Source organism: Podarcis filfolensis, assembly GCF_964270895.1.
Source record: "Podarcis filfolensis genome assembly, chromosome: 5".
Taxonomy (NCBI): Eukaryota; Metazoa; Chordata; class Lepidosauria; order Squamata; family Lacertidae; genus Podarcis; species Podarcis filfolensis.
In genome coordinates this window covers 42,144,060-42,169,769 of record NC_139608.1, presented here as the reverse complement: position 1 = coordinate 42,169,769, position 25,710 = coordinate 42,144,060, and the positions used below count along the sequence as shown (strand labels likewise).

Sequence of the window (25,710 nt, the reverse complement as noted above, 5' to 3'; positions counted from 1 at the left end):
CGTGATTGCAGTAATTGTGCGGGGCGCTGTTGCTTTCGGACCTGGACGGGGAGAGGCGCCGAGGTTCTCGCTGCCCGCGCGCCCAGAGCTTCGCTAGAGAAACGCCCGGGTCGACCTGCCTGCGCTCGGCCTCCTCGGGGCGGACCCCGGGGCGCCTAAGGGAGAGCTGCTGTCAACTCCCGAGAGCGCGCGAGGAAGGGAGAAAAAGGGAAGAAGCGGGGCAGCGGGACGAGGGACGGAGCCCGGGAGTGCCAGGACCTGACCGCTGCGGAGGAGCAGGGCGCGCAGGAGCTGGCGGACTAGAGTTAAGGGGACTCGGGAGGCGCCAGAGGCAGGCAGCGGGGCCCTCCTCGAGGACGTGGAAGTGCCCGGCGAGAGCAAGAAGGGCGTCGAGGCGGGGTATAGTGGCGCCAGAGTCGGCGGGGAGCCCGGGCGAAGCGAGGCTCCCGGCTCGAAGAGGCAGGGCGCGTTGGGGAGGCGCCGCCAGCTTCGCCCCGCCGCGGCGCGTCCCGCTGAGCTCCTTCCCCATGTGGTCGGCAGCCGCGGCGGACGCCCCGAGATGAAGCTGCGGCAGGTCTCGGACTGGAGCGACTTCGTCCGCGGCCGCTGCCTGCGAGAGCTGCTGGAGCAGGGCGGCCCGGGCGAGGCTCCCAGCCGCCTCTTAGTCAGCCCGGACAGGCAGCATCTGCTTCTGTTGTGGAACCAGCCGGCCTCGCATGCTCGGGTTGTGGCCTTCCAGCGCCTGGGCGCCGACGGGGCTGACCTGGAGAGGAGTTGGCAGCCTCCTCAGCCGCCCGTGGTGGGGCTGCTTTTCCTGGAAAGCCCCGCGACAGCTGTCCCTTGGGTGCTGACCATCATCTGGGAGCACGGCAAGACTGAACTCTGGCGATTTGTGCCCGCAGTGGGGTGGCACTTGCTGCAGAGCCTGGAGCTGTGCCATGGAGCTCGTGCCCGGGTTGTCTCCATCTGCAGCTGGGGGGCCCAGCTGGTGTGGTGCGAGGAGAGGCCCCCCTTGGACGCCCAGCTGACGCCCGAGAGGAGAGCCTTCAGGTACTGCATCTGCACTAGACGCCTTCAGATCGGGGAGCAGGGAGCCCAGCTAAGCCCCTTAAGGATTGTCTTGCACAACAGCCCTGTGTACCGAGTGCTCGCCTCACCCTCTGGTGTTTTCCTGCTGCCCACTCCAGCCACCTTCCAGGGAGTAGCCAAGTTTGTCCTCATCTGGCGTCCCGAAAATGCTGACATCATCATTGCTGCTCCATCCAAAGGTTGCATTTGTACTAAGGCTTTGCTTCCAGGCAGTGAAGTGGACTTCAAGAAGCTGCTCTTGGGCTGTGTGGGACTCTTGGCAAACATGGACCCTTTGGATATCCATAGCTGTGTGCTCTCTGGTCGCAGGGGGCTCCTCCTGGTTAGCACGGCAGGAGCTGTGGAGCTGGTGCAGCCCGACGGAGTGTGGAGACCCATCTTTGACTTTGGGGGAAGTGCCTTGGCCCCAGGGGAGCAGGTCCAGCTGAAGGTTTTTGGGGACACCCTTGCCTGCTTCTTTGGAGGGGCTCTTTATCTTGTGGACTTGGGCAGCAGGCAGTTGATAGAAAAGAAAGTCCTGAGCACGGAGGAAGTGCTTTTTTTGGACTTCCATGCCGAGGAGGAGGAAGTGCAGCTCCTGGGTCCAAATGGCATCTACAGCCTTGACTTCTCTGGTACCGACAGGGAAGAGCCCACCCTGGTGGAGATGGTTTTTGAAGAGGCCTGCAAATACTATCAGCGGCGGAGCCTCAGCAGCTCTCAGCTCACCGTAGAGAAACTGAAAAAGGGAGACATGTTCCAGGCTCCCATTGCACTCTCCTCCATCCTGTGCTATAGCCTTGCTTCCAAGGATAAACGTCCCAGGGCTCTCCCAGAGCCTTACGCCAAACTGCTGGGCACAATGCAGCTGGAACTGCAGAGCTACCAAAAGCTGGAATTCCTTAAATTGTGTGTGGTCGGGGCCTCGGAAAGTGAGGTGGAAAGCTATGGTGAGGCGCTCGTGGAGCAGGAGCTCGGTCGTCTTCTACACTTGGACTTAAACAAGGAGAACCTGGCCTATCTGAATGCCATCTTCAGTTCCTTCCCTGGGGCCTCTTGGAAGGCCATCCAAAACCACCTGCAGCTGCAACAGAATGGGGATGGAGTACTGGTAGCCAGGGCTACTCCAGATGTGTGGAAGAAAATCCTGGGGGGATCAGTGCCTGGCCTCAGCAAGCAAGAGGAGGGGCCTCTAAATGGGATGGTTCCACTTTTTGAACTCGTCTGTCTCTCGCTGCACCAGTTCAAGCCTAAGTGGCTGCCTCAGTTTGTGGGGCTATCCCAAGAGTACCTGGGTGCCTCTTGGACTTACGGAAACAAGGAGGGCCCCGAGGGTGCTGTGCCCCTCTACAAAAGGGCACTGGCTGTGCTGCCAAGGAGGAGCAGAGGCTCTCTGGCAGATGGGGAAATGGAGATTGAGCTCCTGCTATGCAGCCAGCGGCCCAAAGCCATCCTGCAGGCCATGGACCTCCTTATCCAGCATGGGAGATGGCAGCGTGTGATGGAGGCTGCAGAAAAGTTCTCCATGCTAAGCCCTTTGCTGAACAAAGAGATCTTCACCATCCTTTTGAGAGAGTGCTCCCAGCATAGGGACCTGGACCCTTACTTGGACAAGCTGTGGGAACTCTGCCCTACAAATCTGAGCGCTTCTGACATCCTGAGTATTCTTCAGCAATACTTACCCCCAACAGAATTTGATCCTCCTCCCTTTCTCCCAGGTGGGTCATCCCAGCTGACTGTTGGCCTGCTGAAGCCCCTGTTGCACAGACTAGCCCAGGGCCCACCTGGCCAGGATGAAATCTATGCTGTCTTACAGAGTCCAACTTTCCCACCACCAACCCCACCCAGGCAAAAGAAAGATACCCCAAAGGCAGCTGCCCAGGAGGAGTTAACCCCCTTTCAGAACCACACACACCACTCATTGCGTGAGGTGGTATGAAGCTTAGAGGTGGGGACAGGCAAAAGGGCATCCACAGTAATTGGGCCTGGTGGGGGTCAGGAGCCTTCAACCTGTGTACCCACTTAGGCTCTCCATCAGCAAGCTGCCTCTGCCAGAGTGGGAGGTAAATCCCAAAGTTTATTGCATTGCCAATGGGTTTTTTGGAAGAGTGCAGAGCTTGTAGCAAGGGTTGGGTGTTTCTGGTGCCTTAAACAAGAGCAGATAAAGTCACATAGGAGCTACGCTATTGCTCACACAGTTGAGACTAGCTGAAGAACTGCTGCTGGTGTGTTCCCTTCCATTTGTGAATGATGCTGGTGGGCTTGGGTTTTGTTAAACTTCCTCTACGTTTTGGTAAAATGCTAGTTTACATGCATCTGACGTATTTGCATGCGAGCTTAGTGTCACTGGGGAATTGCCTTGCTTTGACTACCTTAAGGATGTGCATCTTTAACTTCCATCAATATGCTTTAGTAGTTACCTTTTAAAGTGCAGGGATTGCTCCTGGCAGTATGCCATCCTGTATGTTGCCAAGTTTCACTGACCAGTATTACTTCCCCTGAGACCCACGTTTTGGAAAGTCCCTGATGGAAAGCATGTCATCTGTCTGCTTCTCTGGCTGATAACCCACAGCTCACTCCTCTGATGTGTTTAAACATGCATTATTTACCTGCAACTGGGGAAGCCCCACTGCGCACACCTTTGTCCCCTAGAGTGGTTTTATCTTTTGCTTTTTATAAAAAAAGAAAAGTGGAGGTTGTCAATAGAGGGAGCTCTGCAGTTCCCTGGAGTAGGGCATGTCCTGTACACTTGCAGAGTAGTGTAGCCCTTGCCTCGTGTTTGGGACCCCATGCTGGCTGTAGGCTTAAATCAAATGTATCTCTATTATAGAGGAAGAATGATGGGGACTTGGAGCAAGACAGTAATGCTTGTTGGTGTCTTGCATTTCCTTCATTCTGCCTAAGAATAACTGCCATTGGGGATGAGGAATATTCTCACCTAATGAGACTTTCATCTCTGAAGCTGCCTTACATAGATGGGGCAGGAAGAGTAAATTTAACATTTCCAGACACAGGAGTGGGTTTTTCTTTTTGCAGGTGGGAGAAAACATTTTAAACCTTATGAAATTGCTGAAATTGCTTTTTTTAAAATGCAAAGGTTCCCCAATATGGTACAAAGGAGAGAGCTGGCTTATTGAGTGTAAGCAGCAAGTCACCATGCAGTTCAGTTTTCAAACTCAATGGATGGGTTTGCCAGCCAAAAATGGGGTGTGGAAGGCTTTATTACTCTCAGAGTTGTCTGGATTATTTACGCCTGTTGAATTGGGTGGGTAATTTTCTGTAGGCTTATGACCCTTTGTAAGACAGGACCCTGCCCTGAGACTGAGCTGCCTGAATTCCAAGCAGATCACATGTATTCTGCCTCAGCCCAAGCCTGATGCTGCAGCAATCTGGATTTTTCCTGTGCAGAGCAAATACGTCTTTTTGGTGCTGCAGATTAGCCTTTCCCGGGCTGGGGAAATGGATAAGTAGCAGAACACAAGGACAGCTTTGGATCTTGCCCCCTTCTGTCAGAGAATGAGGAAAGCCATACCAATACTGAGCAGTGACCAGTTTGTCAATACTTGGCATGCAGAGGTATAATTGTGTTACTGGGAGTTGCCTTCCAAAACCAGCACAGATGGAGGACTTGTTCCAAACCTAGTTAATCCACATCTGCAATACTGTTTACAAGTTTTCTTCAGGCTCTCAGGGAACCCATAATACGCTTCCTCACCCTGGAGCCATTTTTTTTTTTTAAATAACTATAAGGATAAGACGAGAGTAAATCATCTTGTCCTTCATACCTGAAAACTTAAGAGGAATGTGTGGGTTCTTGTAAAGAGGAGTGGGCTTTCTTTTTCCAAGTGCTGCACAAATATCCTCCTCTCTGCAAAACCAAAAAAAAAAAAAATTAAAGGTTTTGACAGTGCTGAGATTCACAAGCTTCCCTTTGATGGCCCAGTGGGGCCTCTTAGGCAGAGGATTAAGAGAAACTGCCCGCTTAATGGTCCTTGGGTGGTGTGTTTGCCCTGCCCATCCTGAGTAACTTGGCAGAGAATTTTTTTATGCTAATCTTGGCAAGTTTATTCTGTTTTTAATGAGATTCTTGTTTTTGAATCCTGTGTGCTGTATGCAGTATTAAAAGGTAAACAACCTTGAAGAGGACTCATCTGTGGCTGTGAAGTACCTGGCATATGTATTGTTGGGCATCCAGCTGTGTGTGCCTTTTCTGTTGATTCAGGCTCGGCCTCACTTGTTAATGGGGAACAATCCCAGCAGATAAATTGCAGCCTGACCCAGAAAAAGTCCCTCCACTAAAAAGCAAACCATTGCTGGGAAGGAAAGCTGCAGCGGGCAAGCTGTTCTGCTAGCAATCAATGCACCTTTTGTCTGCTTATTCATAGCACAAGAGCTGTGCTGGCAGCTGCCCAGCTTCTTCTGTGAAAGCAGTTATGGGGGTCATAGTCTACCTTTTAGATTCCCTCACAGTTGCCTCCAACAAAGGAGAGGTTAAAAGTGTCCCTTCAAGTGGAGGGGGGAGATGTAAAGAGATTTGACAAGAGCTACACAAGTGCAGGAGGGAAGGGAGAAGCAATACGTAGGTAAATGGTTGCAAACCAGCTTGAAATAGGATTTCATTTTATAACAAGAGGGGAGTAGCGTGTGATGTTTCTTTATACATAAAGAACAAGCAGCCTCCTTGGCCTGGATTTTTTCTTGATTTTATAAGCAGCAGCATGTAATACTGATTATTATGCTTCTAGGGGTGCCTTTTCCTAAAGGATGTCCTGGCTTTGTATCTGTTCCTTTGATGGAAACCAGAATACAATGGATTGGAGTGATGGTATTCCACTGCTGAAAGAGCACTAGCCAATCCAGTGCAATAGAATCCCAAGATTATATTTAACAGCAGTGTTTGCAGGAATTACCTATTAGAAGACCTCGTAGTTATTTGCTCTCCTCTCTATACACTCTTTGTATTTGTAAAGATCCAATGACAGACTTCAGTTTCCTGACCGTCTGATACTGTACTTGGCAACGGCAGCTACCAGGTCATTTTAAGAGAGTCACAAAATGGGCAGGGCAGTATTCAACAAAGTTGAGTATTAAAATTACTGGGCCTGACTTGTTCATCAATTTCTGAGTAAAGTTCAGTTGAATACCACTCTTGGATCACTTCCAGTCAATGGGCACAGGAGGAGCAACTTCCAGTCCAACAAGGCAGCACTAGATTTTGTGACCCTTAGTTCTCATGGAGCCGTTTCTCTACAGAAGTTCTTCCACCACTTTAATTTTCCAATATTTCAGCCCTGGCTTATACCTTACAAAAGTAATGGAAAGTCTGATTGCACTGAAGTGATATAAAAAGACAAATGGATCATCCAATAATTATAGAAAATGCTAGAAGAGCACTTTCACTCACACGGAGAACTGTAGTATCACATGTACTTTGGGTATGGGTGGGTTGTGGCATTTAATTCAAGCGGCTTATTACTACAGCAAGATCAAGGGAGGAAAAGTGGGGGTAGATACTTCACTCCAGATTGCTAATCATTTCCCACTTCTGATCCTGTGGCTTTACAGCATGATTCCTGGATTATCTAGTACCACTCAAACAGACTTTTGTTTTCATTTTCATTTGAAATCTTGTAGAGCTTGGCAATTGGAAGTACCACTGTTTTTGCACTTTGGAAATGCCACAGAGAATCGGTATGGTAGATATTTCCCATCCTGCACATAATAATATAGAATTACTTCCCACTAAGGTTAACTATACCTTCTTGTGAGTTTTCATATGTTCTCTGCTTTGCCATGCTAGTGAGCACAGTTAGGGATACTTTGCAGACTGTGATGTTGCAGTGATAAATGCTTCCCGTTTCTTATGGCATACTTGTTCCTCGTGTTTTACATGACTGCTGCATATGTATGGGAATCTTTTGCTCTCCAGGCCAGATGTTCCCCACCTGCTTTAGCATATCTTTCTAACCATCTTAAGTCTTGATTGTGACTCCTGGGCACCTCTTCTCCCTACACAACACTTACCAGGAATTTGCACACTTACAAATCAGTACACAAATGTCAAGCTGTATGGCTGCTACACAGTAGTGTACCCTCATCTCTCTCTCTCATTTTTTTTTTATTTAAAAAATTTGTCCAGCTAGGCTTTTCTTACCCTTCAGAATTCACCTACCACATTTTCTGAGAGGGTTGTAAAACATTTCAGGAAGTTCTGTTGCAATGTAGTATTTTTCCCAGATGGTTAAAAATATCCTGCTGAACATCTGTGCTGGTATATCTCGATCCAGCAGTAATAGCATAATACCTTGCCCCTTGGTATTGGAATTAAAGGATAGCACTGATGAATTGGGAACCGCCACACCAGTTTGTTTTTAAGGTAGGAGATGAAGACCCATATGAGAGGTTATAAAAGACTCAAAACTGAAATGGATACTAAATAGAATGGTGTTGGGAGGGTTATAGCATTTTGGTGGTACAGGGCAGTACTAAAGAATAGGTGTTGTTTAGGGAGGGTACAGCTGCCACTAAGAAGCTGGCTTTTATTAGCTTTAATAGGGCTTTGAAACCTCCCTCACTGATCAAGTATAGTGGGCATACAGTGCCTCCTACAGTTTACAAAATGACATTTGGACTATCTGCTCTTCTCAGTGATGCTGTAGGAAATAGCCACTATATGCCTGATGTGACCTCATAACCACATCATTCTCAATAGCAAGTATAGCCGGTGATATGCTAGCAATTTGGAGGAGATTTCATTTTCCCAGCAACAAAAATGCTGCAGACTCCCTATAACACACATACTGAAAAGGCAGCTGGATCTCATACAGTAATTCTGTACCAATCTTTAAAAATACTGAATAAAAATGCATCATCAGGAAAAGAACTCTTCTCATTAACTAGGGAATTTGTCCAACCTCAGAACTATGATTAAGTTCTCAGACAGCAGCCCAAATGCAGCAAGAGCAGCGCGCCACTTTCAAGGAGCTGCCACTGGATCAGAAGCCAAGCGTGTAAATAATGCTTATCTACCCACAGCAGGAATCCAAATTGAAATTTATTAGAAACAGGAATGGCTTCTTTCCACCTGGGAAAATACATCACTACAATAACAGAGACCAAATTTTAAAAACATACAGCCTACCTAGACTCCTAACCTTGGCAATAAACATTCTACGTACATTTAGACCAGCATTTCTGGTGGAATGTACAACCCACTGGTGGTTGTTAAAGGAGGTAGTACAATGTATCTTGGAATCTGGCACATGCTGTTTCTGATTACTTCTTGGATTTCTTATTGAAAGCTTGTAACCCATTAAAGAGAGACAAGCTTTACTACCACACGGGCAATGCTCAACTAAATTATTTCACAAGCAGAACAGTCTCGGCTTGCACAAACAGGACTTCCCCCCTACCCCCGTGCATGTCCTGCACCCCCCCCCCCAATTTTCTCCCAAGGATTGGGGGAAACCCTAAAACAGATTTAGTGGGAGAACACGCTTGTTGCACAAGGAAAAATCCTTCCACAGACAGAAGTTTGCCTTAGTTCCACCCTCAGTTTAGATTGAAGGCATGAAAGTTAGGCTGAGGCCATTCCCAGCTCTACTAGAGTTTTCGGTCCGCAGTGAGACCTACTTTTTTTTGGCACAATGCATTTGTATAAATTCATTGTTTTGGGAAAATATAAAATGCCAAAGACTGCAAATCAAGGAGGGCGGTAGAAGAAGTTCATACAATAGGGGAACATACAAATGCATGTCCCGAGATAGCAAGGGACGACATGAAATGTGAAAAAGTGTTCTAGCCACCGACTTAGAACAGCCTTTGCTAACTTGGTGATTTTCAGATGTTTAGGACTGCATTTCCCATTCGCCTCAGCAATGGTACTGCCTTGGGAAATCACCGTCTGAAACATCTGGAGGACAGGTTGCTGACGAGTGGCCTAAGGCAACATGTGCTTTCTGCACATGTGGATTAGCAGAACCATATAGTATGCGTTGTTTGGTTGTTGTTTTTTAGCTAAGCCTCCTTTTGCTCTACAGTACTTGCTCCTTTCTTTCCAGTCTAGAGTAGGGATGGGGAGAAGGTGGGACCACCTATCACTTGCTGGTTGCTGAGATTCTTGTTAAGCAGGAATGGAGAATGGCCCTCCAGATGTTGCTGGACTACAACTTCATTTTTTTAAAAAAAGAAATATTTATTGAAGTTTTGCAAAAACATAAATACAAGAACACATAATAAAAGAAAAAAGAAAAATAAAGATACAACATATAAAAGCACAGAAAAAATAAGAACAATTAAAAACAATTCCATTTTTCATAACTTAAAACTCATTTGCTTGTTTCTTTGACCTCCTCACACCTCCCCTTCTTGTATTCCCATTTAAATAATCAAATCAGCAAATCCTTACCCTCTTTCATTTATCTTAACTCTATATCTTAACATTTTATAACTCTGTATTTTCATCCATTATCAATTTATTTTTGCATATTCTTATTAACTTTGTTGCTAATACCACTTATTTCCAATCCAACATCATTTTAACATTCATTAATTTTACAATGTTTCTGCAAATAATCTTTAAATTTATTCCAATCTTCTTCCACCAACTCTTCTCCCAGGTCTCGGATTCTGCCAGTCATTTCCGCCAATTCCATAAAGTCCATCACTTTCATCTGCCACTCTTCCAGGGTGGGTAGATCTTGTGTCTTCCAATACTTTGCAATAAGTATTCTTGCTGCTGTTGTTGCATACATAAAGAACGTTCTATCCTTCTTTGGCACCAATTGGCCGACTATGCCCAGGAGAAAGGCCTCTGGCTTCTTCAGAAAGGTATATTTAAATACCTTTTTCATTTCATTATAGATCATCTCCCAGAAAGCCTTAATCTTTGGGCACGTCCACCAAAGGTGAAAGAATGTACCTTCATTCTCTTTACATTTCCAACATTTGTTATCGGGCAGATGATATATTTTTGCAAGCTTGACTGGTGTCATGTACCACCTATATATCATTTTCATAATATTCTCTCTCAAGGCATTACATGCCGTAAATTTCATACCGGTGGTCCACAACTGTTCCCAGTCAGCAAACATAATGTTATGACCAATGTCTTGTGCCCATTTAATCATAGCAGATTTAACCGTTTCATCCTGCGTATTCCATTTTAACAGCAAGTTATACATTCTTGAAAGTATCTTAGTTTTGGGATCTAACAGTTCTGTTTCCAATTTTGATTTTTCCACCTGGAAGCCATTTTTTTATCCAAGTTATAGGCCTCTCTTATTTGATAATAATGCAGCCAATCTCCCACTTTATCTTTTAATTTCTCAAAACTCTGCAGCTGGACTACAACTTCCATAAGTCCTTATCATTTGCCATGATCGCTAGGGCTAATGGGAGCTGGAGTCAGACAACATCTGGAAGGCCACAAGATCCTCACCCGTGTTGTAAAGGATAGATAGAAATTGCCCTGAGACAGCAAGGCACCATTTAGCATTTTTAAATAAGAGTGCATTGTCAATGCATTGTACACAATTCAGTTATACCTTCATTATTAATAGATTTAGAGCACACGATTTTGCTTTGTAAATTTAAACACACAGTAGAAAACCATAGAGGGTTAAAAAAATAAAGTAGTCGGAATAAAACTGAAGTCAGCTCCCACTTCCTTGCGGGAGGATTGTCATGTTGCTCAGCATGATGCTTCTTGTAATGCCCATAATTGAATTGCCAAAACGCTTCCCCAACCAGTCATTTTAGCTGTGTCACACAAAATCCTGGATTCAGCTGCATCAGACGGCATTCCTGAACCCCAAATAGAGATGGGGACAGGGAAAGAGTTTTGCTGCTTCTGGGTGGATTAATTGCATTCGCTGGAGCCACCATCATTATTATGGACAGAAAGCAAGCACAGTCAGCCATCAACCCAAGCCAGCAGGATCATTCAGTGGCATATAACTGTGTAAGGCACTGGTGTTCAAAGAAGAGGCAGGCTCTCCAGAATACTTATACATGCCACAGTGTGGCATAAGGAGCTACAGTCCCAATGGGAGGATTGTGGCTTTGCAGAAATGTCATAGTGCAGAGACTGCAAGCCTAGTCTTTAGGGTAGAAACACACACACACACACACACACACACACACACACACACACGTGGGGCTATGTATTGGGAACACAGCTAGGCCTGCTCTTGTGTAACATGTCTTGCAGCTACCCCTAATGGTGTCATTTGCAGGATAAGCCAACTTGGCCAGGGAGAATTTGCTTCTGAGTGGTGATCCTTATGCTCCGCATTGGGAAGAGAAGCAAAGCAGTTCTGCAGACATTCATGTGTCATCCTCAGTGTTGCTCAAGAACAATAGGTGGCAAGGTAATTGGTAAGGTAACTGCTAGTTCCTCAGCTCTGCTCGGGGCATTTTGAACATATGTGGTGGCCTTGATCTGCAAAGGGAGAAAAGTAGAAAGAGTGCTCTAAGCTTGAGGCTAGGTGGTTGGGTGGAAAGGGGTTCTAATAAGGATTTTATAAAAAAAACTAATGACACTTGGAGAAATCTCTCTGGTCTATCACTCTTATTGGCCTGTAGTGGAAGTCCTAGCCCCCACCCACTGTAAAAGCATTCCCTGCAGCTAAGATTCAGTTCATGCGCAGATAGGATTTGGTGGGTTCTGTGCACAATGCCAGCCATACTTCCTCTTACCAGCACCCCAGGGACTGCCTCTGTGCAGCTGGGGCCAGCATGCAACAGAAAGCTCAGCTTAGCGCAAAGAAGACCAAAAGCATACCCTGCAGAGCATTAAATGTCTTCTATCTCAGCCACCAACACCAAAGCAAGAGAGCTTCATATTTTGAATTGGCAGAGCTCCTTTCCCAAAATGGTCTTGTTCAGCACCTTTCTCCAGTACTGGACCTCCTTCCCGTTACTTAAATTGCATGGTCATTTCCTACGTCTAGGGCGGCTTTCTTTTGAACTCCACACCAAACATAGACAGGAGGTATGAAAATATACTTACAGTTCCATATTTTCCATGGCACCATCCCTAGTAAAAGAAAGAGAATGTCAATGGGATATATGACAGCTTCCTCAAAGGCTTTCCAGAATGCATGCTAAGCTCCCTCAACCCTAATGTGGGCAAGGGAATTAAAAAGAAGAGTACTATAACCCCCAACTGCTTATACTGGAACCAGATGGCAGGACAATGCAACCTTTCAGCAGTGCTGCCAAACCTGGGTGCCTGTTGAACAGCAGAAAAACCCATGTCCATCGACCAAGCTCAATGCACCTAAGCACTAGCTAGCATAGCTCCTTTATATAGTAAGGCATCACATGTAAGTGTTCTCTGGGTCTACTTCTGGCATCGCACAGCCAAAGTGGGTGCAAAGAAGTTTAGCCGTAAGGTTAGAATTATGCACCCTCTGAAATGCTGCCCTAATAGCAAGAATCCTCCCTGGTCACGTGAGCAATTGTTTCTTGAACTTGTCATGGCTCTAGTCTAGTTCGTGCCCAGGGTCATGGGGTTTTTTTTGTTATTGCTTCACACTGTGCAGACTTGTGCCCTGGAGAGGTCATCTCAATGTCCCTATCACAGCAATTTGACTTCACCCATGGAGGCACACTCCATTGTCTCTCAAGACGGATGGATGCCAACAATGACAACAAACCCAGATAACACAGCATTGGTGTGGCTTCCACAGGACCATGTTTTGCCAGAAAGGTTGAAAGCTGTTTCAGAGTACAGTGGTACCTTGGGTTAAGAATTTAATTCATTCTGGAGGTCCATTCTTAACCTGAAACTGTTCTTAACCTGAAGCACCACTTTAGCTAATGGGGCCTCCTGCTGCTGCTGCTGCGCCGCCGCCACCACGCGATTTCTGTTCTCATCCTGAAGCAAAGTTCTTAAATCGAGGTACTATTTCTGGGTTAGCAGAGTCTGTAACCTGAAGCGTATGTAACCCGAGGTACCACTGTATAAGCAAGTGGGAAGTCAAAACATTCCCTTTTTCATTTACTAGGGAAGGCAGTTAGCACTTTCCCCTAGAGGCTTCCCCTGGAGAACCCACTTTTCCATCAGTATCTTAAAAGCAGACACTTTCACAAGAGGGATTGTTGGTTTACAAGAATACCATGGGAGCAGCCCTACAGCTGGACTTGCACTTCTAGGTAATGGAACCAACTGGAGGGTGGAGGGCTTACGGGGTGTCCAAGCCTATAATCAGTGAACAGTACTGAGAGTGGGGTGGGGGGAGAGAAGTAAAGCATCTGATCCATGGCCATAGGCAGGGTGACAGGCAAAAGTATAACCCATCCTCACGTGTAGACGTCATCCATGTGCATTCTGCGGTAAAACTTGGCAAGCCGCACAGCCAAGATGATGCTCGGCAGCAGAAAGATGGTGCACCAGCCTAGACTGAACCAGAAGGCGTTCTAAGGGGAGAAGAGGGGAAGGCAGCTGTCAGTACTCCCGCTGTCTCTCTCTACTTAACTCCCACCCTGCTTGAGCTCATGCAAGGTAAGCCTCGCCTACAGCCTACCTGTGTCTTTTCCATCCATTTCCCCAACGTTTCACTAGAGCTCCCTTCACATACATCTATACACTTTCCCCAGCCTTATGCCCGTTCAAGAGCACAGGGATCTGTCCCACGTGCAGATGTCTCCCCAGCTTCTTTCCATGCCCCACCCCAGGCAAGATTCCCAGAGCCACAGCACAGCCTCTGCCCAAGGTAGTTACAATTTCTGTGGCCCCACCACCTACCAGTTACTCCTACATCCTGGGCTGCAGTCGCCATCTCTCAGCCTACGGACTGCCACCCTGCTGTCCCTTATCCATGCTGGCTCATTGCCACACCCCACCTCATCCCTCATGTTGACTGCCTCACCAATGAATTGACAACGCAGCTGCAGACCACGGTATTCACACTATCCAGTGCCCAGGCTGCAGGGCCACAGCGGCCCACCTGCTCTTTGATCTGCCAGCAAAGAAGACAAGGAAACATCATGACCACCAAAGGAAAAATCCCAAGCCCTGCACTCCTTTCCTGGCCAAACACCTTCATCGTGATGTCATCATAAATGTTGCCTGTCCAGCTAAGCACATGGTAGGAATTGTCCTGGCATTGCCAACCTTATAACTTCATGCTGTGCTTGCACCCTAGAAGTAAGATGGGCAACGGCAGTACACTTCCTACGAGTTCAACTTGATTTTGCTTACATATGCCTCCAGGGCCACCTGTGCATGAGGCTGTAAGACTGGCATGTGAATGCAAGTGGCTGATCGGGAAAGTGCAGTTAACCACAGAATGCTGCAGCACGACTGCTGCCAGGAGTGAGGTTCTGTCAGCATATTGGAGTTGCCCTCAGATATCTGCACTGGCTGCTGATGGGCAGAATGACGGGATTCAGTGTTACATTGGCTGCTCACACTTGTAAGAAACAGGCAGGTACAGCCAAGCCAGGAGAAATTAACCCTCACTCATCGGCTGCCATAAGTTCAGCAGAATTCCTCCTTCCTGTTTCATGAGTGGGGTTGCATGGGCATCTTGCCAAAATGGAGGACCAGGTGTTGCTGTTTGAACCTCCAAAAACTGGACATTCAAAAAGGAGTGTGTGGCTATTGAAAGCCCTTTGCAAAAGTGCTCCTGACAGTTTTCAGAAGTTCAGGCAGCAGGGCATGGGGACAACTGAGGTTTCAAACTGCAGTATCACCTGGTGTCAAAACTCCGTCCACCTGCCCAAAGTAACCTGTCAAAGATTTGGAAATAAAATTCTGGCCCGCCTGGCAGAAAAGGTTCCCTGCCCCATATCTTTTTAGATGTCTATTGCAAACTTACCCAGACATATAATTTAGTTACTCATATTTGTTCTTAAAATTTTACTGATTTAATCAGTGTTTTAATTACCGTATTTTTCCATGTATAAGACTAGGGTTTTATCCTTAAAAATAATGTCAGAAATTAGGGGTTGTCTTATACCCCCCCCCCCATTTTCTTAAATCTGAGTCCTCAAAAATAGGGGGCATCTTATAGATGGAAAAATGCAGTATGTTTTATATATACTTGTTTTTTATTGCTTTGCAGATTTCATCTGCATTTTAACTACAACTTTGTTATGCGTACCGTCTCTAGAGAGTGCTTTGATTAAGCAGTTTATAAATCTTTTAAACCAGTAAATAATAAATAAACTATGGCTAAAAGGTCCAGTAAATTCATGGTTGACTGGCTTGGGTATGCATAGCCACAGGCAAGCATCCAGCCTAGATGTGAGTATAGCAGAAGTATACAAGCAAGGACAACCAGGCTCCCAGTTTGTCATCACTCAGGATTAAGCCCAATCTCCATCAACAGCAGTTGGCATTACTTACGGTACTCTTTGCCCAGTCTATATATGATTCAAATAAACCCAGCAGAGTTTTCACGAAAGCTGAAGTCTCCTAGAGGTAAGAAGGTAAGATGGGTGGGTGCAAGTTAGAGGATAGGACAACAACTTCCAAACAAGGAAAGGGGTTCAGTTATGGGGCTCCAATCCCCTATCCAAGCTCCATTAATGGTTCCAAGAATAGGAAGGGAAACTGGGCTGTCTTATGGGGTACAGGAAAAGGTAATACGGCTACTCAATGCACAATCAGCTGGGGTGTCACATGTCCCTATCTTGGGAGTACTAGCTTTCGCTTGTCCTCCTCTCCACTGCATTTCCTGTATTCCCATTTCCCAGAGTTGTTCACTAGCATGTCTAATGTTGTAGTTAGAGGCCTATAGGACTTCTGGATGAGCCTCCATGTTACATTATGTGGCGATGCACAAATCCAGTCTTAATGGTGCCCTCTGTGTACCCCCACCAGGAAATGGGTTGAATGATGAGAAGACTCACGTTTTTGACAACGTCCTGCGCCTGCCACTTCATAAATATCTGAGCGTCTTCTATTTTTGACAACGTGGCGTTCGCTGTACCCTGGCAGGACACAGTACTGTCAGGTTCACTCCCTGGCAGAGCCAGTCTCATGGGCTGCCCTCACCACCACTTTCCATACAGATCTGAGCAGACCACTGAGCAGAACATCACATAATCCAATGGGCATAAGGGAGCAGCGCTGGTATATTATCAAAAGGCTGAGACAGGTTTTTTGGTATGCTTTAGCGGGAGTTGCACAACTGCAGCTCTTCAGATGCTGCTGGACTACCACTCTCATCAGTCCTGACCATTGGCCATGCTGGCTGGGACTGATGGGAATTGGGAGTCCAACATATGAAGGACTGCAGCTTAGCATTTCATACCCAGCACCATACAGACCCCGAACGCACACAAGCATAGTTCTGCCAGTGCCCCATTAACACCTCCTCTGTCCATCTTTGGGATGCCTACCAACTCTGTCAATCTCCCACAGTCTTCCAGGTTCTGAAACCCCATCCCTACAGAGTCAATGCCAAGGGAAATCTCTGTATCTCCCAATTGGCACCTGTTACCTTGAGTTCTCACATTGTTATGCAAGGAGGCCTGGCGAGATTGTCAGTAGGTTGTACTTCCCCACCCATCCAATATCTAATTGGGTGTCATTCAGAAAGCCTGGCATCAAAGCCCCACTTCCCAGATCACTCCTTCCTCAAACCTTGCCCTGCTTACCGGAATCTGAGGGACAGACTTCTGTAGTTTTCGAATGCTGCTTCTCAGGATGTGCTGAGGACAGAGAAAGCTCATCAGAGGGCACCATCCACTGAGCTGGATGGAATGAGTTGACAGAAGGTGGGACAGATATCAACCATCTTATGGCCTGGTAGGGCCAAGAATCAAAACCGTCCAGAGAGGCCTTGTTCAAGGCAGCACCTGGTCTGGGCCAAAAGGAGGTAAAGGTGTTTGGGGAGAGCAGCACTCACCATCTGAGGAGGAAACGTGTAATTGACCCAATCCTGGAGCTTCCTCAGCCTTCTGGCGACCAGTTGAAAATCACTCCGAGCTGTCTCATTAATTGCCTGAAAATATGTTCATAAGCACCACCGTTGTGAAGAGATATTGATAGGTTTTCTGCTGCTTTCACACATACAAGTGGGCACATTTCCGGGAGGCAATGTGGGATGCAATTATTTCCCATCTTCAGGGAGGATCTGGGGTTAAATCAGGGCCAGCCTACCTATTAGTCAAGATGAGGTGACTACCTCAGGCAGCAGGATCCACAGGGACAGCCGATTCAGCATCCAAGGAACACATGCCCATGGCTGCTGCTGCTGCTGCAGTGGCACTGACGGCTGTGGCACACTGCTTGGGGACTGGATCTGCCTCTCCTCAACAGTTCCCTGCCCCCCATGCCACCTCTACAGTGACCTCTTGGCAAATAGGAGTTGCTGCTGGTCTCCTATCACCCTTAGAGAGGAAATGGTGGGGGCATGATTCAGAACAGGCCCCTTTCCCCCCGCCATGACAGCATTTCATTCCCACTTCAGCTGTTGAATAAGATTAATTCAATTCTCCCCCTTGTTCCCAATGTAGATCTTCATTCACCCCTACTTCTCTGGCGGGGAGGATGCCATTTTGTGGTTCGCCTCAGGTGCCAAAATGTCTTGGGCTAGCTCTGGGTTGAAGTGATCCCAAAAAGACACCTACAGGGCCCCTCCCCCTAGAAAGGGAGCTGGGGGAGAGAAGCACTGCAGAAGAATGGGGATTTCCCAATCAAAGCACCACTCACTGTGTTTTCTGCCAATTCATCTAGATCTGCTGCCAATGAAGACAGGTATTGGTTTGTCACAGTCTCGTTGATCTGCAAAGAAAGGGACAGAGAGCACACGGTGGGTCAGCTCCTCAAGCATAGCAAGAGGCACTGGAGTGAGTAAGGTCAGGGCCCAGGCAGATTAAGTTCGCACACTTCCTAGAATCCACTTTCCAACTTGTTTTATTTCATTTTGAACCCATTGATACGTAAGCTATTATTATTTCACATCACACCTCTGGGAAGAGAAAGCTCACCTCATCCCTCCACCTCCAATGATCTGTGAGACAACAATCAGAGGCTCTTTTCTGGGTGCCCTCACCTACAAAAGGACATGTGGGTGCCATCCAAAGAGCGTACCTTTTTAGTGACTATGCTCTAATTATGGATCTCCCTCCCAAGGGTGATCTGCCTGGCATCTTCGTCGTTGCTTTTAGGCACCAGGCAAATCCTGTCCTGTTTACGTGTTAACTGCTGCTTTTATTTATGTGGAATGGCATGATTTCATTATACAGATGTCTTTGAGATTTTCTTAAACTCAGTAACCTGCACAGGTTTTGTTGGGGAACGGCTTTCCTTTTGGGCTGCACCCAAAGCCCTTTCCGGACACTATCCTTTCTCCTGAACAGACTGAGCAGCTGCCAGAAACCTATGCTGACATCATCAACCCAACGACCCTTCCATTGTCAGTTAATCAGAATATCCCAGCTGACGGATTCCTTCCTGCAGCAATTCATACCCCAGCAAGCATGAAGGGCATTCATTTTTCTGTGGGGATGGAGCCTACACTACTATTACTGGCAATGATATCATTTTCTAGGCAAGTCACTAGTCCTATTAGGCAATCTAAACTACTTTGAATGGCCTAACCTTTTTATTTTTTAAAAAACATGACTATTTTTCAGATGTGACATATCTCACAAGATACCAGACAATGTCAAACCCTGTAAAGATCAATAAAAGAAATCATCTTGTGATAAGCTGTTCCACCCTCTCATCTCACTTGTTTCAGAGCACTGGAAAAATTCAGGTTCAGCCCATCCTTTGAGCCCAGTTCCTGCAGGCGACGCTTCTGCTCATCCTTCAGGAGGTCAGTGGAGCCCAAACTGATATTTATTTTTTTTAAGGCTGCATCAATATTACCGGTGTACTGTAAGAGCAAAAGAAAAACAAGGCGAGTAGGTGCAGAGTACATAACAATCCAGTCTCCCAGGACACTTCTCTGGGGTTCTCCAGGTGGCTGAAGATATGCCCCAGATCTAGACTTTAAACTATCCCAGAGCATATCTGAGGACGCTAATCTTGCTGGTCATTCAATTTCTCTTGTGGCTGACTCAATTCACCTACAGACACTCATCACTGACCTTGCTGGTGTTTAGGATCTCATCCAGAGGGATGACCTCACCCAGGTGAAGGGTGCTCCACAAGGGGGCATTGTTTTCACAGTTCCTGCAAGAGTGAAAACAGAGCTAAGAGACCAGCATACACTGTGCTATGTCAAACATAAACTAGGGGAAACAGCATCACCATGCAATCAAGCTTTCCAAACATGTAGTTTAACTCTTATGCCAGGGGGCAATGGGGTTGCTGGTGACATAAGCTCAGCATGGGGGCAAGAACTGTGGGGAAATAGCAGGACTAAGAAGCACAGTGATCAGGCTGAAAGGTACCTCAGAGGAAGAAAAGCATGATTCAGGCTGTTATTCTAGCAAACTCTTGGCAGAATGGAGAAGTTGTGGGTCAGGGAAAGACTTCTCTGCACCAGATTTAAGATTATACAGTCAAATTGGATCCTGAACACCTTGGTACTTGGATGTTTTGGTTCCCAAACGCTGCAAACCCAGAAGCAAGTATTCCAGTTTGCGAACGTTCTTTGGAACCCAAACGTCCGACGGGGCTTCCATGGCTTCAAGCCATGCTTTGGTTTCCGAATGTTTTGGAAGTCAAACGGACTTCTGGAACGGATTCTGTTCGACTTCCAAGGCACGACTGTATTATGAAGCTTCCTGTCTATGCTGGGCAAGGGACTTTGGACATAATATACAACTTACAGCATGGGAGAAGCAATGGAACTGGGATTTTAAGTTTACTGCATGTTATACGTTGAAAGAAAATTATATGAAAACGATGTATCATTGATATTTAACCGCTAGTAAACTAGCTTGTATAAAACAAAGTCAAATACATGCTGGAAATGTAAGGAAAAAGAGTTCTCTTTCTGTGTTGGTTGTTTGAGAATTGTTTGCAAATTTCAAAATCTGAAAAAACTAAAAAAATTTAAAAAAAACTTCTCTGCACCAGAGCCCCCTGGCATGGCTGTGCATGTTGGCAAGTGACATTGCATGTTGGCAAGTGGGTGGAACTTACTTTTCCCTACTCCCATACACTGCATGCCTGACTCTATCAGGCCTGCAGTTCCCACCCTACTCTCAAGAGTCTCTCTCCCTTTGGGGGAAGCTGAGGACCAAAGTCACAGCAGGCAGGAAGCCATGGAGGAATCCAGCCAGGCAGCCACTCACTTGTACAGGCTGGAGAGGTTCACATCAGAACTCTTCAAATGCAAGAGCTGTGTCAGGTTGAATTCAGGAAACAACCCTGGTGTGTCCAGAAACTAGAAGAAAATAAAGAGTCATTAATTAGATTCTTAGCCTCTCAACTCAAAACAACATCTTCAGTATTTCCTTCTCCCTGTGATTTCCTCCTCTGCAGAATGTGGGATTGCCTGGCTGTCTTATGCCTACTTCAGCAATTTCCATGCCAAAACGATAATGATTGACAAGGGGGAGAGATGGGATCCCAGGATTAGAATCTAAGGTTACAGTGTGTGGGTTCTGGTCTGGTGTTAAGGGAAACCAAGACTCACTTCTCTCCTCGCCCACATTATTTCCCCCCTTGTTCCACTGCAGACGGCACTCAGCAGTATCAAAGAATACTCATGGTAGCCCAAGAGACTTACCTGAAGGAGACGCCCATTGGCCCACGGCCGACACACCACTGTGTACATACTTCCCCCAACTAAAAATGTCAGTAGAACCAGCAGCATCAGCAGCCATGAAAATATGAAGCTGAACCCAACGCTCCTGTCAGAGAAGGGAAAACATGATTGGAGGTCTGGGATTTCACTGGATGGATGTGAAGAGCAGCTGTCGGAGCCCTTGCACATTTGCCCCAGGCAACCCTTCCATTCATTCTGACACACAATCCAGCAGATAAACATAAGGAACAGCCAGAGGTCCATGGGAAAGTCCAGGACAAGGTCAGGGTACCAAAATACTCAGGGGGCATGGCTCTGCACTGTGCCAATCTGCCAGTAACGCTGCATTTCTGGATACTTAAGGACATTCCCACCCTATCTTTCTCTAGTAGGAGCCTGTACACAAAACAGATTGTGTACGGGGAAACCCTCCATAGAATAGCTCCCAGAGAGCTGGGGAATCAGGCAACCAGCAATACATGTAAAGATCTACAGCTGCCTCCTGAGTCCTGCCACCTATGCTCTCACATTTGCTACTCCATAATGCAATCATAATTGGCAATCATCAGGAAGGGTAATAAGGGTACAGGCCAGAGCTCTGTAATAGAACATGAGTTTTGCATGCAGAAGGTTCCAGGATGAATCCCTGGGATCTCCAAGTAGGGCTTGGAAGGACTTCTAGCTGAAACTCTGGAAAGCCACTGCCAGTCAGCATTGATGGTGCTGTGCTAGATGAACCAAGGGATGGGATGCAGCAGCAGCTTCCTACATTCCTTTGACTTATTGGATGACTCTCTGTCATGAGATGGGAGAAGGTGCAAAGTCTCTTACGCCATGAGGAGGTCTCCACCAGTGTTTGCAAGGCAGCCCCGTTTGGTAGGCATCTCTCGCGGGTTTAGCCCAAGTGCCCCAAACAACAGGCCCAGCACGTTGAATACAATGATCACGAGCACCAGAGAGCAGAGGCAAAGGCCAGCAATCCACCTAAAGTAAGGAAAAGGAAAACAGTTAAGACTCCAACAGAAGGCAATGGCTAAAGGAAGGAAGGAGTCAAAACCCTGGTAATGGGTTTGATCTCTGCTAAAAACCAGTGTCAGCAAGACTGTACTCTGCTGGCATGTGCATCAAAGCCCTGGCAACAAGAAGAAGCAAATTAGAAAACATGAGATCCCATCCAAGCCTAGGTTATGAACAATGGTATAGCACTGAAGAAAAACAAGTGCTATCTGGGCCAATTAACCAAATTGGAAGACAAGGATTTTAACTTTCATACTACTGCAGACTAGATGTGGTGCCCTGTCCAAAAATGCTGTGGGAAACCATCCGTGTGACATGAAACTGCACATCAGAGGCTTCCAAAATAGTGGCCAGAAAGCTTTTAGCCCTTCGTTTAGGCTACCATTCTAATCCCATTTCCTACAGCTGCCATTTTGATAACATATGACCACTCATGGTCAGGAGGGACGGGGATCAACATTTCACCCAACACAGGACCTACCGTGGCTTAAGCTAACCTAAGGGATTTCCCGAGCTTACAATACTCTAAGAACACTTTAATTCATACCTGTAGCTATCATAGGTGACAATATCCGGCTCATAGGTATTTGCCCAACTGACAACATCTGTCATGGACTGAGAGATATTCCCCATTCTGCTCAGTGTGGAAAAGTTGCTACGGCTATCTTCAATCGCTTGCTCGACATCACGGAGGCGAGCCTCTCCTTCTGCAAGGACCAAAAGATACACAGATAAACAAATATACTTTGTTCACTATGGCAGAGAGCATCTTACCACAGGGCAGCCACCTGCTATGTGTTCCGGATATGTAGTATTTTATGCCCAATTGCCTATTCCTCTCCAAGGAAGAACCATTCACACACCTCAGCAAATCTCATGCCTCATTCATTTCTGGCTGCCCATCCTTCATTCAGTTCAAGTTATGGAAGACAAAGCAGGAAGGACAAGGAAAGCGGTGGATTGGGAGAAGGGAAACATCCAGCTCCACTAAGCCCAAGGCCGTCTTACCCATAGGCACTAGAGGTGCGGGGCACCTGGGTGCTGGGCTCTCAGGGGCACCAGGCTGAGAGTCCGGGACCCGAGAGCTGAGTCCGGGGAAGAGCCCGTCCATCGGTCGGAGCACCGCAGTAGGCTCTTCTGCTGCAGGTGGCTCTGCACCACGAGTTCGGGGGTGACCAAGCCAGTGAGATGCTGAGGTGGGTGGCCGGCTCTGCCCTCCTGCGCCCCTGGGACTGGGCAACTGGGGGGTGGGGCGCCGGGCAGATCTTTGTACCTGAGCGCCACATATGCTTAAGACAGCCCTGACTGAGCCTCACTGATGCCTAATAAATTGAAGAGCTAGCAAGAATGTGCAGACTAGCCATGTCCTCTAAACAACAGTGTGTATGTGGCATTGGTCCATAGGAGGACATATGTTTTAAAAATGTTTTGGGACATCTTGTAGCTCAGTGATAAGAGTGAATGCATGACCAAGGTCCTAGACTGAATTCCTCAGCATCTCCAATTAAGGGATCTCAAGTGGAATTTGTAGAACTACCGTGAATCAGAGTAGACAGTGCTGGGCTGGACAGACCATTGATTTGACTGTAGAACAAGAGCTTCATATGTTCACATGTGATTAACTCACACCTGTCACTCCATGCATCCACACGAGGTAGCTGTAACTGCAGCTTCAGGACAGGAAATGCCATGTTGCTTAAACATGCACGTGTGAGAAACTGTTGGGTGTGAACTCCAGTTACTATGTAGAAAGTATATTTGTAGAATAACAATTTCTAAACAAAGAAAAGGCTGCACTATTGCATAACTGTAAACAGTTATATTGAATGACTGAGAGCTAAGACTTGAATAAATTCCACATATTAATGTGAACTGATCAAACAGATATTTGGCAGGTGACCTCTAGTTTCTGAGGACATTGTAAGTGTAACCACAGCCTTTCAACTGGTTCTTGAAATGAGAATACACACAACTTTATTTATCTGCTGAAACCACTTACCAGACACCACCTTTTTTGTTTGTTCAGACACCTTCTTTGGAATATCAGCCAGAACTTGCCTTGCCTGCCAGTGCCGGAACCCAGAATAAAGACATATGCAAATGGAAACAAAAGACAAACAACACAGAGATCTCAGAATCACATATGCTCTTATAGTGTTGAACAAAGGGCAATGCAATGTGAATCAAAAAGGCATTGCAATACGTGCTGATTCCAAAGAGGAAGTGGGCTAACAATACCTTCTGAGGATGGGATACAGGCATTGATGGTTTGAGACATCAGGGGAGCCCTGTGGCCCAAGGCTATGATTTATGCTGCTAGGCTCAGTCTGTGGCTCTGCTCCTACTGCACAGCCTCTCCTAGACAGGCCGTCCCTGGCACACTGACACCTGGCATGGGCACTCAGAAAGCCTGCTCTGTGTGGCACACTCTGATAGCGGAGGAGAGAGAAAAGATGGATGGAGGGAAGGATGTTACCTTTGCAATGGTGTCCTGAGGGTTTGAGTCTGTCAGATTGGTCAACAGCTGGAGTGGGCGGCTGACATCTGGAACCTGTGGGAACAGATAAAGGGACAATTTATCTATGTATAAGAAATTAAAGTGATGATGCATTGTGTTCTGGGAGGGGTAGGAATCTTTGTGTTTCACTCAGATGTTTACACTGACACAGGTAAGAGCAACGTGACGTCCACTAAGACGTTTGTATGTTTACGTGCTGGCAAGACCAGACAAACACATCCGTGGGCATCTTGTAGACACGCTCCAACACTGTAGCCAGCCCTCAGCTGAGATTCCACCCTGACATCTATTGCACCACCTGACACTGGCTTTAGCCTCTGTCTCAGTAGTGTCACTCCATTAGCTAAGCCCACTTATCCTGAAAGTGGTCTTCTTCCCATGTTCTCTAAAAACCCACCATCCCTTTCCCAAGGTTCTCTGTGCTCCAACCCCATTTTACCGCACTGAGATTGGCCCCAGGCTCCAGGTTCACCACTTGCACTTCCTCGCAAGGAGCACCGCACTCTTTCAAAGTCTGGTTGATATCAGTGCTCAAGGCGGTCAGGTTTTGGTTCAGCTGTTCCTGAAGGTCCCGCAAGTGATTTGTTGACTCATTGACTGCCCGGAGCTCTTTTTCCACAGAGCTAGTCACTGCAATGGGCAGAGAAAAAGAGTGAGGAGGAACTTTGCAATCTCCACCCCGGTGACAGATAGTTTTTAGCACAAGGGAATCAAGTGGTGCATAAGTTTTATGAAATAAAATAAAACTAACTAAATAAATTTGTGTACCCCACCCATCTGAGTTCATTGCCCCAGCCACTCTGGGTGGCTTCCAACAGAATAAATAAGAACACAACAGAACACCACACACTGAAAGCTTCCTGGGCTGCCTTCAGATGTCTACGGAAGGTCAAATAATTATTTATCTCTTTTACATCTGACAGGATGGCATTCCACAGGGCGGGCGCCACTACCGAGAAGGCCCTTTCTGCCTGGTTCCCTGTAACCTTACAGGGAGGGAACCACCAAGCAGGGGCTGGCTATCCTTTGACCCTCCAGAAGTTGCTGGACTACACTTCCCATCAGCCCTGATCATTAGCCATGCTGGCCGTGGCTGATGGGAGTTGGAGTCCCAACAACATCTAGAGGGCCAAAAATTCCTGACCCATGCTCTAAACCTTCTTTGTCCTTTGAGCACCTTTGCCTCGCCCTCTGCCACAGTTAAAGAGACACACTTTCTGGGCCTCCATCTCTACTACTAGATCCCACAACACACTCTTCATTAGACAGTAGGTCAGTACCATTGAGAAGACGTTCAGCATTGTCCAGTGCTTCGTTTACTCGTCCACCTATTTGATTCTTGATCTTGTCTCCCAAAGTGTGCCCAATCTCTGCAGAGAAAACATCAGAACAAGAGGATCAACAAGAATGCTTCCCACTATTATGTCACATACCAAATGTCAG

General features: G+C 46.8%; 2 protein-coding genes across 5 annotated transcripts in view; one reads left to right on the top strand and one right to left on the bottom strand.

Moving 5' to 3' along the window:
- Positions 1-559: 559 nt before the first annotated feature.
- Positions 560-5,209, top strand: HPS6 (HPS6 biogenesis of lysosomal organelles complex 2 subunit 3; the record flags this gene model as incomplete). Its single annotated transcript, XM_083615317.1, has 1 exon — positions 560-5,209. One exon carries the CDS (start codon positions 560-562, stop codon positions 3,005-3,007), a length of 2,448 nt encoding a protein of 815 aa, XP_083471443.1. The 3' UTR covers positions 3,008-5,209.
- Positions 5,210-8,104: 2,895 nt separating this feature from the next.
- Positions 8,105-25,710, bottom strand: part of LOC310763351 (prominin-1-A-like) — a 34,652-nt gene continuing 17,046 nt past the window's right edge. For all 4 annotated transcript variants that reach the window (XM_083615308.1, XM_083615307.1, XM_083615310.1 and 1 more), the window contains exons 7-26: positions 25,548-25,637; positions 24,707-24,897; positions 24,226-24,300; positions 23,749-23,812; positions 22,297-22,456; positions 21,564-21,716; positions 20,715-20,838; positions 20,278-20,369; positions 19,123-19,207; positions 18,762-18,908; positions 17,738-17,809; positions 16,932-17,027; positions 16,681-16,734; positions 15,931-16,011; positions 15,425-15,493; positions 13,944-14,033; positions 13,379-13,491; positions 12,080-12,106; positions 10,418-11,509; positions 8,105-9,236 (exon numbers count right to left, since the gene is read on the bottom strand). In XM_083615308.1, the coding sequence (XP_083471434.1) occupies positions 11,458-11,509; positions 12,080-12,106; positions 13,379-13,491; positions 13,944-14,033; positions 15,425-15,493; positions 15,931-16,011; positions 16,681-16,734; positions 16,932-17,027; positions 17,738-17,809; positions 18,762-18,908; positions 19,123-19,207; positions 20,278-20,369; positions 20,715-20,838; positions 21,564-21,716; positions 22,297-22,456; positions 23,749-23,812; positions 24,226-24,300; positions 24,707-24,897; positions 25,548-25,637 (1,835 nt within the window). In that variant the 3' untranslated portion in view covers positions 8,105-9,236; positions 10,418-11,457. The remainder of the gene's footprint in view (positions 9,237-10,417; positions 11,510-12,079; positions 12,107-13,378; positions 13,492-13,943; positions 14,034-15,424; positions 15,494-15,930; positions 16,012-16,680; positions 16,735-16,931; positions 17,028-17,737; positions 17,810-18,761; positions 18,909-19,122; positions 19,208-20,277; positions 20,370-20,714; positions 20,839-21,563; positions 21,717-22,296; positions 22,457-23,748; positions 23,813-24,225; positions 24,301-24,706; positions 24,898-25,547; positions 25,638-25,710) is intronic.